Consider the following 17,079-nt stretch of genomic DNA (forward strand, 5'->3'; position numbering starts at 1 on the left):
TTAATCAACTGAATTATTTTTAATAACATTTAAATTACTATACATTTAAGTCTTCATTAATATTTTTTTTTATCTTTAGACACATAAAAACTCTTTTGAAGACGCATAAACACTTTCATCAATCTCTTGATAATTCCTACAAAGCGTCAGTCCCCTGTGATAAATTTAAATCACTGTGTGATGGTGGTTTTGATCACCCAAATAAATATATATCTACATAATAATCATTTTGACTGGAAGAATGCTTCGATGAACTCTTATAAACGTATTTATCAAAATTTCATACGTTCTTGGAAACGTTTTTGACATTTCACTCTTTACGTCCTTCAATATCTTTCAGCTACAAACCAGAACGCTCGTTCACAGTTCGATATTATTCCTTATATAAGATTCCTATTTTTTATTCTACACTTCGTTTTGTTCAGTCAGTAGCATTGGGATTTGTGTAAGAAAATCCTCGGAAAACTCCTTGATCCATCGAAGACAAAATCTGTTCAGGTACTGGGGTGAGTCGAGGCCTTTCAGCCGTGAACGCGGTATCAAAGTATTTTGTATCCAATGTATGATCTAGAGTAGGTTTAAATGGTGGTTCAAGTAATCTTCTTTCCAATCTATCCCAATTGATATTCTGAAAATAAATAAATTCATTAAAACTTACTTGTATATATTTATCTATAACATTAACTTATAAAGTAATCAAATAATTCTCTAGTTCAGAAACTCGTGTTGTAAATTATTTTCAATTATGAAAAATTTTTCAACATCTAATACCAGATAGATTTCAGTTAAAATAAGTTTAATAGTTAAAATAAAAAAATTAAAACAATATAATAATAATGCATGTTTACATTTTGACCGGAAGCGTAACATCTAGATTATTATAGTGAATATTATTAAATAAATAATAATAAAATATCATTGAATTAATGTTGAATGAAAAAACTGCAGGTGTGAATAAACTTTTTTATTTTTTAATGATGTTCTAACTTTTTAAAATTTCGATTAGTTATGTTGTAAATTTAAGATTATGATATACTATGCAAAAATTAGAGCAGTTTATTCACAAAATGTAATGTAGACATTTGTTTAAGATTTTTGAAGATCTAACATTGGTTGTTTTTAATAAGCTGATCGCTTAATTTATAAACAAAACACTTTTCGATCTAAATATATCCCATTCAAAATACTGATCATTAAAAAAAAGAAAGAAAATAGAAATAAAAAAAAAATATACATTTTTTGTGTCTTCTAATATAAGTAAAATTTCATCCTCATCACTCATAAGTATAAAATTAATAGTGATGATAGATTTTTTTTTATTCTTCAAATTACGTTTCAATCTTTATCTTGAACACTTTATAAATTAGCATAATTAATCAGAGTTATAAATAAAAAATAATTAATGTTCATCTATTACATGAGATTAATTAGTTACTGAACAATAAATGGTTAAATATTATCTATACATGAATGCTTGCAACATAATAATTTACTGCTCTCAAAATAATGCTCTTTAAATAAATATTTCTATAAATATTCTTCGATAGTTATAATAGGGAAATCGATGGAGAAACATTAGTTCTTATTTTTCACTTATTTTTCATCACATTGTTATACAAATTGTCGCAGATCAGTTGTTTTGTTCGATTCATTGAACTACAACTTATAAATATATATTTTCAAAAAAATACTGTAATTTAAGAAAAATACAAAACATTAATGTTAGTTAAGTATGTATAATTTATATTCTGTAATAAATTTTGGCACAACTTCATGACTTGAAGACAACTTACATGGAAAAATGAATGGGCTTGAACTTCATGACCAAGCGGCCTCTTTCCTGCATCTTTTTCTAACAGATAGATTAAAATATCCATTGACTCTTGAGTGAGGTATCTAGGTATAAATGGCCGTTCATTACAAATACTCCAGAAGAGTTCATCCTCATCGCAACCAGAAAAAGGCGATTGACCGGTTAACATTTCATAAAGTAAAACACCAAATGACCACCAGTCCACTGATTGGTTGTATTTTAGTCCTTTGATAATCTAAATCAATTAAATTACATTAGTACGTCTTTTCAAAATGGTTACAACTATTTATAAAAAATATTTCAGCACTCGAAAAGCTAAAATTAGTATGGTACATCATATTATACGCTGCATTGCAAAGGATTTATATAATTATTGAGAAACTAAAATTAAAAGTGACATCAGAAAATTTTGATAATCAAGTAATTAATAATTAGACAAATTATTAACAATAACGTGTAATTGGCATTTTATCAACTATATTAAAGTTAATAACAAAATAATTTCTATTTTTAATTGTATAATCAATACTGATTTTATTATTTTTTTCTAATACTGATTCTTTAGAATGCTTTTGTAAATTTAAAAACGTTTAAAATCATGAATAATTATATCAATATCTTTATAAATTCTTTACAAATATACAACAAAGATAGTTTAAATATAACTGATTATACATTGTAAAATCAGTTATAAGTGAAATCGTTTACTAAAAATCAATTGATCATGATACAATTCGTCTTTCAAATATTAAATACTTTACTTATTTGTTTTTAAAACATTATTTTTAGAAACGTGTCTTGATTAACAGATTTTTAAATTTCTTTTTTGATCTTAGAAACACAATTGGTATATTTAATACATTAAATTTCAAAAATAATTAAATACATGATCATCAAATTCAATTTTGATGATGACTAGTACTCGTTACTTTATTCCAATAAAATATTTATATTTATCAACTACAAGTACAAGTACTTAATTTGATGCTATTTATTTTATTAAACTTTTAAATACTAACCTCAGGAGCCATGTAATCAGGTGTACCACAAAATGTATCAGCCGTTCTATCTAGAAATATCTGAAGTTTGCACATGCCAAAATCTGCTATCCTAATATGCCCTTCAAAGTCTAGCAGAACATTATCTAACTTTAAATCTCTATAAACAATTCCTTTTTTATGAAGAAAATTTAACCCCGACCAGATTTCAGCAGCATAGAATTTCGCTCGGAATTCTGGAAATCGTCCAGATTTCTGTATGTGAAACATTAAATCTCCACCATTTAAGTATTCCATAACAAAGAACAGATGAGAATCTGTTTGAAAGGTGCAGAATAGATGACATAAGTACGGATGTCGCGTTGCTAGTGTAAGAACTTTTCTTTCAATGAGTGTACATTCTACATCATCATCTTCTAATACTACATCTTTCTTCAAACATTTTACAGCATAAACACAGTCTGTGCCACGTAGTTCTGCTAGTAATACTTTACCAAAGCTGCCTTTTCCAAGGACCTGGAATTAAAATTAATCAATTACGATATCGTAAAATTTAATAAAATATAAATAATATTAATAAACATTTTAATGAACTATTATTAACGTTAAATCCTTTACATCTTCATCTTAATTTATTTCCCTTGAGTTGGAATTTTTTTTGTTTTTCACATTTAATTAATATTTTTCACAACATAAGTAATCTATTTTAGGCTTGTAATTTATGGTTTCATTCTTAGTTCATAAAATTAACGTACACATTACTTCAGTAAACAAGTTTAAAGCATCATATATAAGATTATCCAATAAATGCGTCATAATTTATAGCATGGTTAAGATCCAAAGAGTTATGGCTTAGAAACAAAGAAAAATGTTTGAGTGATGGCTTTGACTTGTAATGTGGAGCATGGAAATATTTCAAGTGCTTTAGTTTAATATAAAGGATGATGCAATATCTAATTATTCTTCCTTAGCGACTACTAAGCCATAGAATGACTTAATTTAAGTAGTACTAGGAAATTATGGTCAGCCATGAACATTTCTATTTTTATCATAGCAAAAAAATGTGAATTTTATAATTTTGACCATCTTAGTCTATTAATGGACATATAACTCAATTTGTAATCAAGTTATTTATCTACAAACTAGTTATACTTACTTTCAAAAAATTAAAATCTTCAACTGCATATTTTTTAAATCTTGGTAAGTTGGTCGCTGGTGGTGTGATTCTACCGCTACTATGGAGATGATCTGAACTATCTGAGTTACGTTGATTATCAGAAGACTGAGAAGGAGCTGTAAAAATATTTTTTTATTAAAATTATGAAAATAAAGAAAAATAATTAGTTTTAATACAAACAAAAAAAATATTTTAAAGACATCAAAAAAGAATGAATAAAGTTTAATTATTATTATTTTATAAAAGTAATAGTTGTTATTTTTCAACATAATGCTGATAAAGTTTTATGTGATTGTTAGAATTGAATGAAATACCTACCAACAAAGTTTTTTAATTTATTTAAATTCCTTCGAAGATATCTATCGTTTAACTAAATATAATTTTACTTGCGGAAGTTCTGCAAATTCTTAGCTATCCTCAACGTGCGAGAGAAATTCAAAATTAGATGAGAAAACAACGAAAAGATAACAGGAGGTCATGATAAAATTATTACAAACAATTTATGTAGTAATGAAGTAACAATGAAGAGTTAGTGAGTTTTATTACTATTTACTACACGATCAATAATTGGATATAATAAGGAATAAAAATAGAGATAATAAAGATGAAAATAAAATAATATAATATTTATATGAATACCACGATTTCTAATTGATGTTGAGTGCCAAAATACTAATTGTACGATGGAGGAATAACAGCTGTGGTTTATCACGTAGATTATTCAGCCAAGTGAGAACAGTACTAGCTTAATTTGGAGGTAACTTTGGCAGCGTTTACTAGAAGTTAAAGTTTTGTAAAGAGATGAATAAGCCTTTATATTTATGATATAAATCACAGCACATATCCCTATGAAATTATTCTAATTAATTTATTTTGTTTTATTGAAAAAATTTATAGTCATAAAAATTTCAGTGACAAACAGTAAATATTTTTTTCTTTCTTAGTCAATTTTATTTATGACTTCCACTGAAATCATAATACTCTTTTTTTTTGGCATGAAAATGAACACTGAGACTGAAAAGTATATTCATGATATAGAATAACAAGAAATTTAAACTTTACTTCTTAGAAAGAATGAAGAAATAGAAAATAATTTTTTGAACGTGAAATTTTTTATAGAAAAATATTTTATTGCGCACTATTGAGAATTTTTGACTTGATGAAAATAATTTTTAGTTCAAATAATGAAGGAGTGTTTATTTATCAGTGAATATAGATAAACAAATCATGAATAAAATATTTAATTGTGAAATTCAGATAGAAAATATTTTTTTTTACATACTATTTAAAACACAAAAATAAAATATCTTTTAATATTAATGATGAAACTCGTTTACTACAAAATAAACTAAAAATAAATATTTTTTACTTTGACTTTCAAACGATTTAAAAAATTTATCAAGTCAATAATAAAAATAATTATATTTTTAATTGTTATTTGTTCATAAACAATTCAATCAAAATTTTTTTTAGAATCAAATGTTAAAATATTCAAAAATGAAGTGGACAAAAAAATTAATTTTCTACATAATCAACAATAAATTTTGATATAACCAAAAAATCTAATATTTCTTTTCTAAGAAAAATAATCAATATTTTTCTAAAATAAAAAATATTGTATAGTTTGTTATTTACTTTTAGCTAAGCTAAATAATCACTTTTTAGGTATTTTTTTTTTATTCGAAGACTAATTTTTCTTCATTTGAACTTTTTATTAATCAAATAACTTTAGCACCCATTATGAATGAAAATACAGGAACAGTAGTAATATTTCACATTCATTAATTATATCCATGGTAGAAAATGATAATTTGATATTTAACCATACCACCATTTCCTTCACAATCTTCAAAATCACGTGTTGTATCCAAGCCAACATTGTTATCGTGTGACATCAATCTCCGACGAACATACTTTCGCGAACGCATGATTACAAATATTTCTCAAAAATTACTGAGAGGAAATAGACAGTGACCGTTTGTGCATCGCGTGAAAGCTTAACCGCCAATAACTGCTTGCAGAATCGGCAACTTCAGTGCGCACTGTCTCGAGGAATAAACCACCTGACGTCATGAACCAAACAAACACTCTAGAAGTCTCGTGGTAGAGAGAGAGAGAGAGAGAGAGAGAGAAAGATTATAGAAGATAGTCTGTCTTTGCTTTGACAAAAATAGTCATGCTTCTATACTATGCAGTGAATTTTTGGCAAATACCAACGAAATTTACGATTAATTCTCCTTTCAATTTACTATTAACACGAGACTGAATTCCTCGTGTTTGAACCTGCAATTAAATAGGTTAAAATGAGGCCTAAAAAATTAAACAATGGACTTACCTCGTTTAAGTGCTTGCAAAGCTTCAGCAACAAGCTTTTGATTCAGTCCACAGAGATTTCCTGTGAGTTTTTCGCACTTCTTATGACAGGCCATGTCGCAATCTAATTGATCACGTTTATTGAATCAACATCAACATTCCAATTTAAAGCTAAGTTTTACTTGAAATAACATAGATTCTATGCGAAAACCTGACATACGTGGAATCATTTAATCAACATATGTATATATTCTCATTGCTTTGATACAAACGATTGTATATACATCTGGCGCACGTGTTACTTAATCTAATAAGACAAACAACACCTACGTTGAAGAATGAAATGGTACAGAAATAAAACATATTCAAAACTTAAATCAATCGTGAGTAATAGAACAATCTCGGCACTGTGTCAAAGCTTTTAAAGCACAATCAATCATTGGTTATTGCAATCTACTGTGCTCAATAAATAAATTCATGCAATATTATTTATTAACTCAAAATTGAATTCATTTTCATCATTTTTATGAGGCTTTTTACCTTTCCATCGTGTGGGCTGGATTTAGAATTCTTTCAAATAAATATACAAAGCATTAACACTGTTTAAAAAAAAAATCTGTGGAATTTTTTTGTTATCTGTGTTGTCTTAGTAAAGATAAATTAGCATTTTTTTCTTTATATAATTATGCTTTTGACCATTTTAATGACATGTACTATTTTTAAAAAAATACTTTACTGTAAAGTTTTTAAAACTGTTTCATGAATCCATTTTAGATATGAAAGCCAAAAAATGACGAGAATGATTGGAGACGTTAATAATAAATAAAGATAATTTTTAAAGTTACTTCAAATTAATACACGAATAATGTTATATAAAAAAATATAAAAGAAATGTACTCGAAAGCCTAGGTGAACCATCGAAGCCTGAGTCGTTGCTTCTAGTAGAAGAAATTCTTTTCTGCTCAGCCTCATCTTCAACAGTAGAATTACTCTGAGTACTCTCAGCCCTTCCAGTGCTTCTACTACTTCCTGTACTATCACTACTAGCTGAAGGTGTTGAATGTTTTCTTCTCTTAATTTTTGCACGTTTAACTTTCGATAAATCTCTTGGTGTGGCAGTTAATAAAGACGATGGAGTTGTATAAAACATTTTCACAAGATCTATTGGACGATTATTAGGTATCACTGCAGGTGCAAGTTGAGCTTTTGGTGAGTTTTTATATGCTTTAGCTTTCACAGTTGCGTCTGAACTGATTGAATTTTTAGAAACTGCTTTCTCTTCTGGATTTTTTCTTATAACTGTAGTCTCTGGGCTTACGCTGATTGACTTCTTTTTCCTCCCCAACTTTTTCTTCCCTGATGATTGTACACTTGCGTTCGTAGATCCCACGACCTCATTTCCAGTTTCAACTGTCGTTGACGCGACCTCTTTTTCATTTAATTCTGTCAAATTAGAACTACCATTCCACTTAGACATGTTACTACTTAAAACTTTTTCTTCTTCATTTATTGGAGTTATTGGACACTCATCTTCATCATCATCATTTTCTTCTTCTTCTTCAGTTACTGCCTCAATAATTGTTCTAGGAATATCTAGTGTGTCTATTACAACAACTGGAATTTCTACTTCTGAAGACGCATCAGATTTCAAAGAATTTACATTAATTTCTTTATTTTCGGATATTTGTTCAATATTTTCAAGTTTATCAGAAGTAATTTGTGGTGATATAATTAGTTTATCTATTTCGAGATTTTCAGAATTTTTAATAATAGAATTACTACTCTTTATTTTATTATTTATTTCAATTTTTAAATGAGGCTTTAATGTATTTAATTTCTCTGTAACTTCATCTGGTTTTTTAGATGATTTTTTAATAGACTCAGAGTTCTCTGAACTCTTAACATCTACAAGATGCTTCTGTTCATCTTCCAACGGGTTTACTGCAGTGTCAAAAATAATATTCGTGTGTTTCTTCTTTTCTTTCTCCATCGAATTTTCGCTGCACTTCTTTTTCTTTGCTTTCACTGGCACTTTATTAGAAGATTCCACCACTACAGGTTTCTCCAATTTCACTTTCTCAATCTCTGGTGATGTAGGTGTGGACTCACTTGTACTTTTAGTTGTAGAAATATTTGATACAGGCTTAGGCTTTTTAACTTTTAAATCATCTTCAGGTTTTATTTCACTCCAAAAATCGATTTCTTGAGAAGACTCTTGTGTTTGTTTATCACCCAATAACTCTAATTGTTTTTCTTCTTGAACTAGTGGCAATGATATCGGAGATTTAATTTCTTCACTATCGAATGACGAGACAGGGGATTTAGAAATGTTTGTTTTTGATTTTGAATATAAATCTTTGGGAATTATTTCGTTAATTATTGGCTCTGCTGAATTAATTTCTCCAAGAATAGAATCTTTTTTAGTATTTACAACTTTTGATTGATCTTTTTCATCTTCAAAAGAAATACTCTTTGAAATTAGTTTACTTTTTGGTTTGTTTTGAACTGGAGATTTACTTTCATCATCATTCTCCAAGTTACATGTATCAGTTTCTTTTAATTCAGAATTTTGATCACACTCAAAAGATGTTCCTTTAGAATGTTTCAATATTTTTTTCAAACCCTTAAGGGCTTTAACTTTCAAGTTAATGTTCTTGTCATTAACGCTATCATTTGATTCTTGAGAAACATCCTCTTTGAGTTTTGGTGTCTTTTGAGCATTCTTTTGTTTATTAACTTTTTTAGGTACTTTTTTAACCTCTTCTTGAACCTTTATCTCACCTTTCAAACTATTATTTAATATTCCTGAAAGATTATTTTGTTCAGGTGATTTATGATTATTCTCATTATCAATAACATCAATCAATTTAGTCTTATTTTGTATCACAGTTAAAGTAGTTTTTTCAGCTTCACGACCTGTAGTAGTACTAGGTTCAATTATTTCCTGGATAGATGCCTTGCTTTCACTTAAAAACTTGGACTCATTTATCCTTGACTCATTCTGTTCATTTCTGTTGGTTTCAAGATTAATTACCGTTGAATTTGGCAAGCTCTTGCTTTTCTCATCGTCTTGTTGCTGACTTTCCTGAGTTTTAACAGAATTTACGTCAACTAGACATTCGTCATTTTCTTTAAGTCTTTTCTCTTTCTTCTTCTCACTCGGCGTAGAATCTTTTGCTAGGTTTTTTGTCAAGGATGACAATTTATCGTTCCACGTTCTGTCATGTGTACCCTTGAAATCCTCTTGGCTGACTTCCCGCGACGGAAATTCGGAAATCTCACAGAGTGTCTTTGTATGAGTCTTTTTGAGATCTTTTTGTAATTCTTTAACCCTTTGAGAATTATCAATACCCTTTGAACTTTCTACAATTTTTTCGGACCCGGATATCAAGTCTTTGTCATGCTCACTGACTCGATTAATTTTTTCTGCTGCTTCAGGCATCCATCCTTCGCCCTCTACCCAACTCTTCCCCTGATCTTTCAATCCCCTTCCGTCGTTGACCTCTACATCACTTTCAATGATATCTTTAGATCCAATCTTGGCAACTTTAGACTCTTCATCATCTATCGATTGATCTGCTTGAATATTATTTACATTCTGTTGTTGGTCATTACCTTTCAACTCTAAATTCGATGTCTTCAGGGTCAGGTACACACTGTTTCGTGACTGATCATGAACATACGGTTTTTTAGCTGGGAGAATGACCACTTCTTCTTCAATATCTTGATGATTTTTCTTGAAAAAAGATTTTGGAGCAGGAAGTTTGATACTTTCTTTAAATTGTTCAATTTTTTTATCCCTAGCATTTACTACAAGCGTTGACAAATCATCAACACTATTGCTAGCTTCAACTTTAAATACTTTACTATCAGTTTCCGACTCTTCAATTTCCGATGGCACTTCTTGGGGTGGAGATGGTTTATCTGTGGTCTTCTTACGTTTCTTAGTTTTTTTCTGAATTTTCTTTTTCGTTTCTGTACTATCAGTGTCATCAGATTCACTCGTAGTTTTCTTGAGTATTGGTGGATGTGTTCTAACAGCATTTTTATGAATTAAAGTACCTTTACGTGTTTCTACTTCAATCTCAGCTTGTTCTTCAGCCACTAAGCTATCTAAAACCTTTGCCTGAACTTGAGCAATCTCTATTTCTCGTTTGAGTTGTTCTGGGTCGATTTGTACATCTGCTGATGATCTTCTTCTAGTAAATTTTCGTGTTATTCTCCTCTTAATTGCTTCCTGTTCATTTTTGTTTGATTCTAGGCTGACTTGTCGGTACATCTTCATTCGAATGTCATCAAGACTTGCTTTTTTATCTCTAATGAGAAATTTCTCAACAAGAAGTTCACCAGCGGTTTTTTCACGACGCTCAACATGATCTCGAAGTGCTGGATTATCTTTCAGAGCTTGAGAACGGATTCTTATTGTGGGTCGGTCTCGGCGAAGACGATTTCCATGAGGTTGATGGTTAGAATGCAGTGGTCGTGGAGTAGAAACATCGATATCAGCTGTGTCAATTATTTTTCTTGGTCGATACGGCAATACATTTGGGCTGTAACGACGATATGTACTCAAAGATGACTCGGATATTGTTGATAGATGAGGAGCAAATCTCAAAGGGGTGTGAATCCTGCAGAAAAGTCATTTAATTCATAAACGTCAAAATGGATTGAAAAATGTCTTTTATATTAAATTTTACATCAATTTACGGCCAATTATCAACTTGTTTCAAGATAATAATTAATTCTATCTAATAAGTAAAAATGGATTTTGTTTATCAAGATTGATAGATATTATTAAATTTATTAATTATTATAAAAAGTGAATTTCTACTTTTGAATTAAAATATGATTAAATAATTAATTATTGAAATATCAAATAATCTAAAATATTTAATAAATTTTTGATAAATAATATTATAGACATATTAATGTAAAAATGATGAATCGAAACAACAACTTGTTCTATGTCCTTCCTTGATAAAATTTCTGTGCTGAATATTTCTTCAGACCTTCACTATTATTATTTTGATGAAATAAAATCAGAAAATTTTTGACTCATCTCAATTTCAACATGTTCACATATTTAAAATACGTAAATTTTTTTCTTATATATTATTTGCCAACATTTTCACAAGCTAATTAATGTGTTGCTTTGGAGATTTTAAATTAGCACCAATTACCCTATTTTCTATAATAACAAACAGTGTAACCTTGAACGCTTTTTCTTTTCAAAGTATACCGTGGCCTTTACAAAGTGTGTTCCCAATTTCCATGCATGTCTTAATCAGCATGGATCTAAATGGTGCAATAATATTCATATGGCTAATTTATTTGTGCCAATTAGTAAATATAAATGTCAATAGACTGGCTAAACTCCAAATATTATCCATGAGGAATAAATGATATTAAATCTCTTACTCATTTTTAAGACAAACTAGTTTGTTTAAAATACTCTAAGCTTAATATGTTACGTAATTCTTTACGTCAAACATCAATCGTCATGACTTCTTTGTAGACCTTTTATAAATAAAAAAAATAGAAAATAGCTTGAAAAAAAAATATTTATGAGTTTAATTCTGGTGACAAGTGAGACAAGTGGGATTTATTAGACAGAATGAAGTGAATTGAAAATGTAAAAAACAATGTAAAACAATGCATCTGTCGCAATTGAATTGGAATGGTATCGAGAAACAAAAAAGAATACGTAATTCTTAACTGTTCGACTTGTCTTTTTGGCCATGGACCAAGCAATTATTAGCTTCTGTATCTCGCCAAACTTAACGAGAGCGTTAGAACAAATTAAAGTTGATTGTTCGACGCAATTAATAAAGGAAGCTTTTATATCTTTTCATCACAACTTGATCGAATTTACAAACGTAAGTCTGATGTGACGCTTGCTAATGCCAAAGGCTCCGTTTATTTTAATGCGTTACGTGTATGAGCCGGCCGGAAATGACAACCAAACACTTGTTAGAACATCAAAACTACGTTTACAAAGGATTATTTAAAATTTTTTCATGAATTGTGATCATACTTTTTATCGTTTTCAGTAAATTATTACAATAATTGTACAATATTATTTATATTTTGTATTTATCTTTGAATTTTATTTCTGTCTGACCAATAATATATTTTTTTACTGCTATGATAAATTTTATTTCTTGTTGAGAAAACATGTTTAAAGAGTTTTGACTGGACATTGAGTTGTAAAAAAAATGAACTTGAGTTTGTCTGAAGAAGTGTCTTCAGCTTTAAACAACGTTGCATGTCGTGAGCCAAGCTTTTCATTTTTATTTATAGCAGAAGTGTAATTGTAATGACTGTATATATAAACAAAAATTTCGATCATTCCTTACCGTGTTGTGCCTGTCATCAAAGAACTGTGATTGGCAAAAGGTCCTGCTCCATAGTAGTAGGAGATGCCATCTCCATAGTATGACATCTTTTAACGTTTTTTATTTTTCTTCTAAAACGCTACAATATTTATCAAGTTAAAATAAACCAGAATAAGATTTGAAAAGAATAATTATTTTGCAATTTTACGTAAATACGTTGCAATATCACGTACACAGCACCAAAATGAAAAATTCAATGATGTCGCGAGTACCGGGATAGTCAGGTGCGATAAGAAGAGCCGTTCTCACGGTTCAGGGAGCCAAGACCAACTGAGTTTAAGCCAGCGACCCAAGTGTAATAATAGAATTCTAGTATATGAGGCTTCCTAGCATGCTAACTATATACACACGAACAAACTAAGACTGTAATAACTAACGTTCTAACTGCCATCGTTGAATTTGTAATTACAACGCAAGAATAATGCTGCAAAAGCCGGTGAAAATTATCATCCACATGCAGAAGCACACGTGTATTAAGATATGTAAGCATTGCATACACACCAATATCTAAATGCAAATCAGTCATCAGATGAACGTGCGGAACGCAATCGCGAGCCAGATTCTAAATCGATTATAATGAATATAATCTGTTTGATTGATTCACACGTATTGCCAGGAAGATATGATGAATGGCTTCATCCTAATTATATATATCTCATAATTGTAAATGAAAGTTTCAAACAAATTATTATTCTATCATAAAATTTCATTGCGATAGAATTTTATAAGTTAGGAGTTTTTTTAAAAATTAAAATCCATCGTAAAGTCATATTTATATTTTATAGATTGTTTGTAGGGTGAAAGAAATTTTTTGAATATTTTGTATTAGTATAAAATATTTGTTTGACATTTTTATCTGACTGATCTACTTCATGAGATATAGACAACACTAATTTTCTCAAGAATCATAAGTTGTTGATTTTGGCTGATGTATTAATATAAAACTCACCATCGCACCTCAAGCCTTGGCGGAAGAATCCATACAACAAGGAACCACAGTGGTCACAGAAAGTTGGAGACATAAATGTATGTGTTCGAAATCTATGAGGTACGTCCACTTTAAAGCGTTCCCTTAAATACTATTCAAATAAATAGAAATATTACAGTACAATTTAAAAATATTATATAAATTAAACTATTCATGCAGAAATTAATTTACTAAGTAAGCTCTCAAATACTTATTAACAAGTACGATCATATACAATTTTAATAAATACAAAGTTTTACGAGGAAAGATTAATAATCACTTAAAGCACGGCATATTAAAAACCATTTGCATTTCGAAGCATCAGAAAAGCGAAGAGAAGTCTTTAGCAGCACCAAAAAGTTATCTAAAACATGAATAAAATTTTAAAATAAGTATTTTCAATACATTGAATAATTAGTTAATTATTCAAGAAAGAAAATGTTGCATTTTAAGCAAGGTATTAATGTTGGTAATTACATTAGAACTATTTTTATAAATGTTTAATTGATATTTTATCAAATTAGCTTCTTTCCTAATTTAATTTTTATGTTAAATTCATGTTGCTACCTTTATCTTGCGGTAGGTAGATTTGTAATACAACAATCAAAAGATTTTTTTGATAGACTTATCACAAGTGTATGGAGGCTCTTTTATTATTGTGAAAATATAATATTAAATTTGGATTAGCTTTCTTAAATGATTAATAAAATTGAAAAATTATTTTTATAAAATTAAAAAATCTACTCAAATCAAATTATAAAATAAATTACTTACAATTGTATTTTCTGATTCCCGCCCACTTTCAGGGCATTTAGTTAAAAGTTTGTCATGACATTTTTTGTGGACAGCAGTCTGGCAAGCTGGATCATCATTAAATTAATTATAATATTGTTTTGAATATCTAAAATACTTACAAACAAATAAAGATTAACAACCTCGCACCTTGGCATTGATATCCTTGTTTTCCAAAACCCCTAAAACAAATAAATGATTAATACGTAAACGTATGATGCATGGAAGAAATCTGCAAGTCGATAACTTGAATAAACTGAGTTTGTATAAAGGAAGAGAAAAGTTTATTCTTAGATCGTTTGGCTTTTCTATCATTCAATTCTGGAATGCAGTTTTACATATCTTCAAGTTGTTTTAGAACTTATTTTATCTACGTAATACTCTTTAAATGATACGTGTGAATCAAATAACTCAATGTTTTTTCACGATATGTCACTACATTATATTTCTTTTTTAATTTTACACTATTTAATAGCAATAAAATAGACGAAAACATTTTCTAAACTGATTTCTATATCAAAAAAATACATAAAACTACTGAAATTTAAAATTTATGAGTACATAAAAAAAAAAAGTCTAATCTAAAAATACAATCAACAAAATATCAGAAAAAAGCCAAATGATTTATATTATTAGAATGCTTATATGATAGTAAGAATGATTACTTTTTAATGTTTGATTGAGCTCATAAAAATTAATTCTTACCACAAAAAGTCTTTGCAAAAGGCACAAAAAGTTGGTTGTCTAAAAAATTTTGCTACAAGTTTGTGACCTCGAATTACATGAACTTTATTATGTTTAACAGCTCCTCTTCTTCGTGTAATAGGAACGCCTGTTGTTGTGTCTGGAGGTGGAGATGATGCACATGTAATATCCCGCCTGGGTACTCGTGTTCTATAAACGTAAGTTCTACTCGTGCTGGGAGCCGGAAGATCTTGAGGGTTCAATGGTGAAGGTATCCTTGTTCTGAAAGTATTATAAAATTAGTTATATATTAATTAATAAACATTAAAATTGTTTTTGGTTAAACAACGAATTCTATCCAACCTATTAGTCATAATAATACCATTAAATTATTTTTTGTTTATATATCATTTTTGGTGATGAAAATAATTATAGAATATATATTCCATTCATTAATAGCATTTTAATTAGCAGAATAATTGAAATATTTATTTTGATTTGAATATTATATTGAAATACCTGTAAGTATATCCTTCTGGTCCAACACGATTGGATGAATTTTTATCTAAAAGTAATTTCCTACTACTTCCACTAGCATTTCTCTTTTTCATATGTGATGATCGTCCACCAGTGAACATCATCTTGAATCTTTACAATTTTTAAAAAGATAAACATAAAATTGATGATTATTTACTTGTTCCAAATTGCAACGTCCTTATTAATTGTATCGTAATCATAATTATACGATATAAAATCCAAAATCACGAAATAATTACAATGTCTTTAATGTTTTTTTTTTGTGAATTGACTCCAATAACTTTGAAACGAAGGGAGTAAATTTCTCGCTTGAACGTGTCGCGTCGATTCACACCTCCAACTCAAGAAGAGCGATCTATAAATATGTATGCGAGCTCTTGTGCCACTAATTCGTAGCTTCCAGATTTTGATATCTTATTTTTTTATTGAATTATAATAAATTTTCATTGATTATTATCAACATTTAATTAATCAATTCAAAATTTTCTCTTCATCATTTCCTGTGGTATCGATTGAGCGTCCGTCTACAACACTTTTTCAAATCAATCTTCATGTTGTAATTATTAAATTCAAGTATAATCCAATTAAAATATTTACAAAGGTAAATTAAAAATGATTAAAATAACGTATATTTTATCTATTGTTTTTCATGTGTCCTTGGGCTAATAACCCAATTTTAAAAACTTCCTCACTTCAATAGCACACTCAGATTGACTAGCAATCAATCATAACTTGTCATAGTTGAAAATATCCAAACATTGAAGAATATAAAATGTATAAAAATGAGAATCTACGCGGGAAAAAATTAATGATGAATAAAACTTTCATTTGACATCCACGTTCTGCCATTCATCACCATGAAGAGAATAAGAAACAGCTTCCATAATGATTGGAATTCCTTCGTGACGTTCATTCAAAGTGGATATCAAGAAAATGTAATTTAACAATTTTATAGCTAGACAATAAGCACTAAATAACCACTAATTACTCACTACATATTGGTGTTTATGAAATACTTAATTAATAATAGAAGTGAACGAAAGAAACGGGTCGACGCTGCCGGATTTTTGACGCCCAAAATCGCGGCGAGTTTACGTGAAACCCAAGTGTCTATTAATATCAGTCGGTTGAATACCGCCCGCCATAGCTCAACGATTTGCAGCGCTGTCATAGCACAGATGAGCTTTATTTGAATATAATTATCTTGAATACCATCTATGTAGTTATTTATTTGATCTATAATTAAATAAGTCTAATAATATTATTGATTGAAGAATACACATATTATATATTCATTTTAATATTATTTATTTACACTGTAAGGATGATACTTAGCATCTTTCTAGTCAAATCGTACTTTTGCATTTTATAATTATCTTAGCTATTATGTTGAATATTTTAAA

At 28.8% G+C, this 17,079-nt stretch overlaps 1 protein-coding gene across 3 annotated transcripts; it reads right to left on the minus strand.

The window, feature by feature from the left end:
* Positions 1–16,752, minus strand: LOC118067036 (serine/threonine-protein kinase pakA-like). 3 transcript variants are annotated; one of them, XM_035083558.1, is made up of 10 exons: positions 15,659–16,752; positions 15,161–15,421; positions 14,606–14,637; positions 14,438–14,523; positions 13,642–13,775; positions 7,199–10,752; positions 3,968–4,104; positions 2,833–3,327; positions 1,794–2,048; positions 1–628 (listed from the first exon to the last, which is right to left on the minus strand). In XM_035083558.1, the coding sequence occupies exons 1-10, from the start codon at positions 15,778–15,780 to the stop codon at positions 422–424; spliced, it is 5,283 nt and encodes a 1,760-aa protein (XP_034939449.1). In that variant the 5' UTR covers positions 15,781–16,752; the 3' UTR covers positions 1–421. The 3 variants fall into 3 exon arrangements, with proteins under 3 accessions (XP_034939449.1, XP_034939447.1, XP_034939448.1); XM_035083556.1 differs by lacking the exons at positions 13,642–13,775; positions 14,438–14,523; positions 14,606–14,637; positions 15,161–15,421; positions 15,659–16,752 and adding exons at positions 12,658–12,775; positions 12,870–13,013 and having other exon boundaries at positions 7,199–10,929; XM_035083557.1 differs by lacking the exons at positions 13,642–13,775; positions 14,438–14,523; positions 14,606–14,637; positions 15,161–15,421; positions 15,659–16,752 and adding exons at positions 12,658–12,775; positions 12,845–12,966 and having other exon boundaries at positions 7,199–10,929.
* Positions 16,753–17,079: the final 327 nt, after the last annotated feature.

This window comes from Chelonus insularis, unplaced genomic scaffold (genome assembly GCF_013357705.1).
Source record: "Chelonus insularis isolate UGA/USDA-ARS -01 unplaced genomic scaffold, ASM1335770v1 contig_35_pilon, whole genome shotgun sequence".
Taxonomy (NCBI): Eukaryota; Metazoa; Arthropoda; class Insecta; order Hymenoptera; family Braconidae; genus Chelonus; species Chelonus insularis.

Bases quoted from the DNA above. Each gene is read 5' to 3' on its own strand.
- LOC118067036 (XM_035083558.1), bottom strand. From the start codon at position 15,780: ATGATGTTCACTGGTGGACGATCATCACATATGAAAAAGAGAAATGCT. The intron at 14,638-15,160 runs GTAAGAATTAAT...TATTTGTTTTAG, and splicing joins TTTTGCAAAGACTTTTTGTG to GGGTTTTGGAAAACAAGGAT. The intron at 10,753-13,641 runs GTTTTATATTAA...TCAACCTCATGG, and splicing joins GGCTTGAGGTGCGATGGTGA to AAATCGTCTTCGCCGAGACC.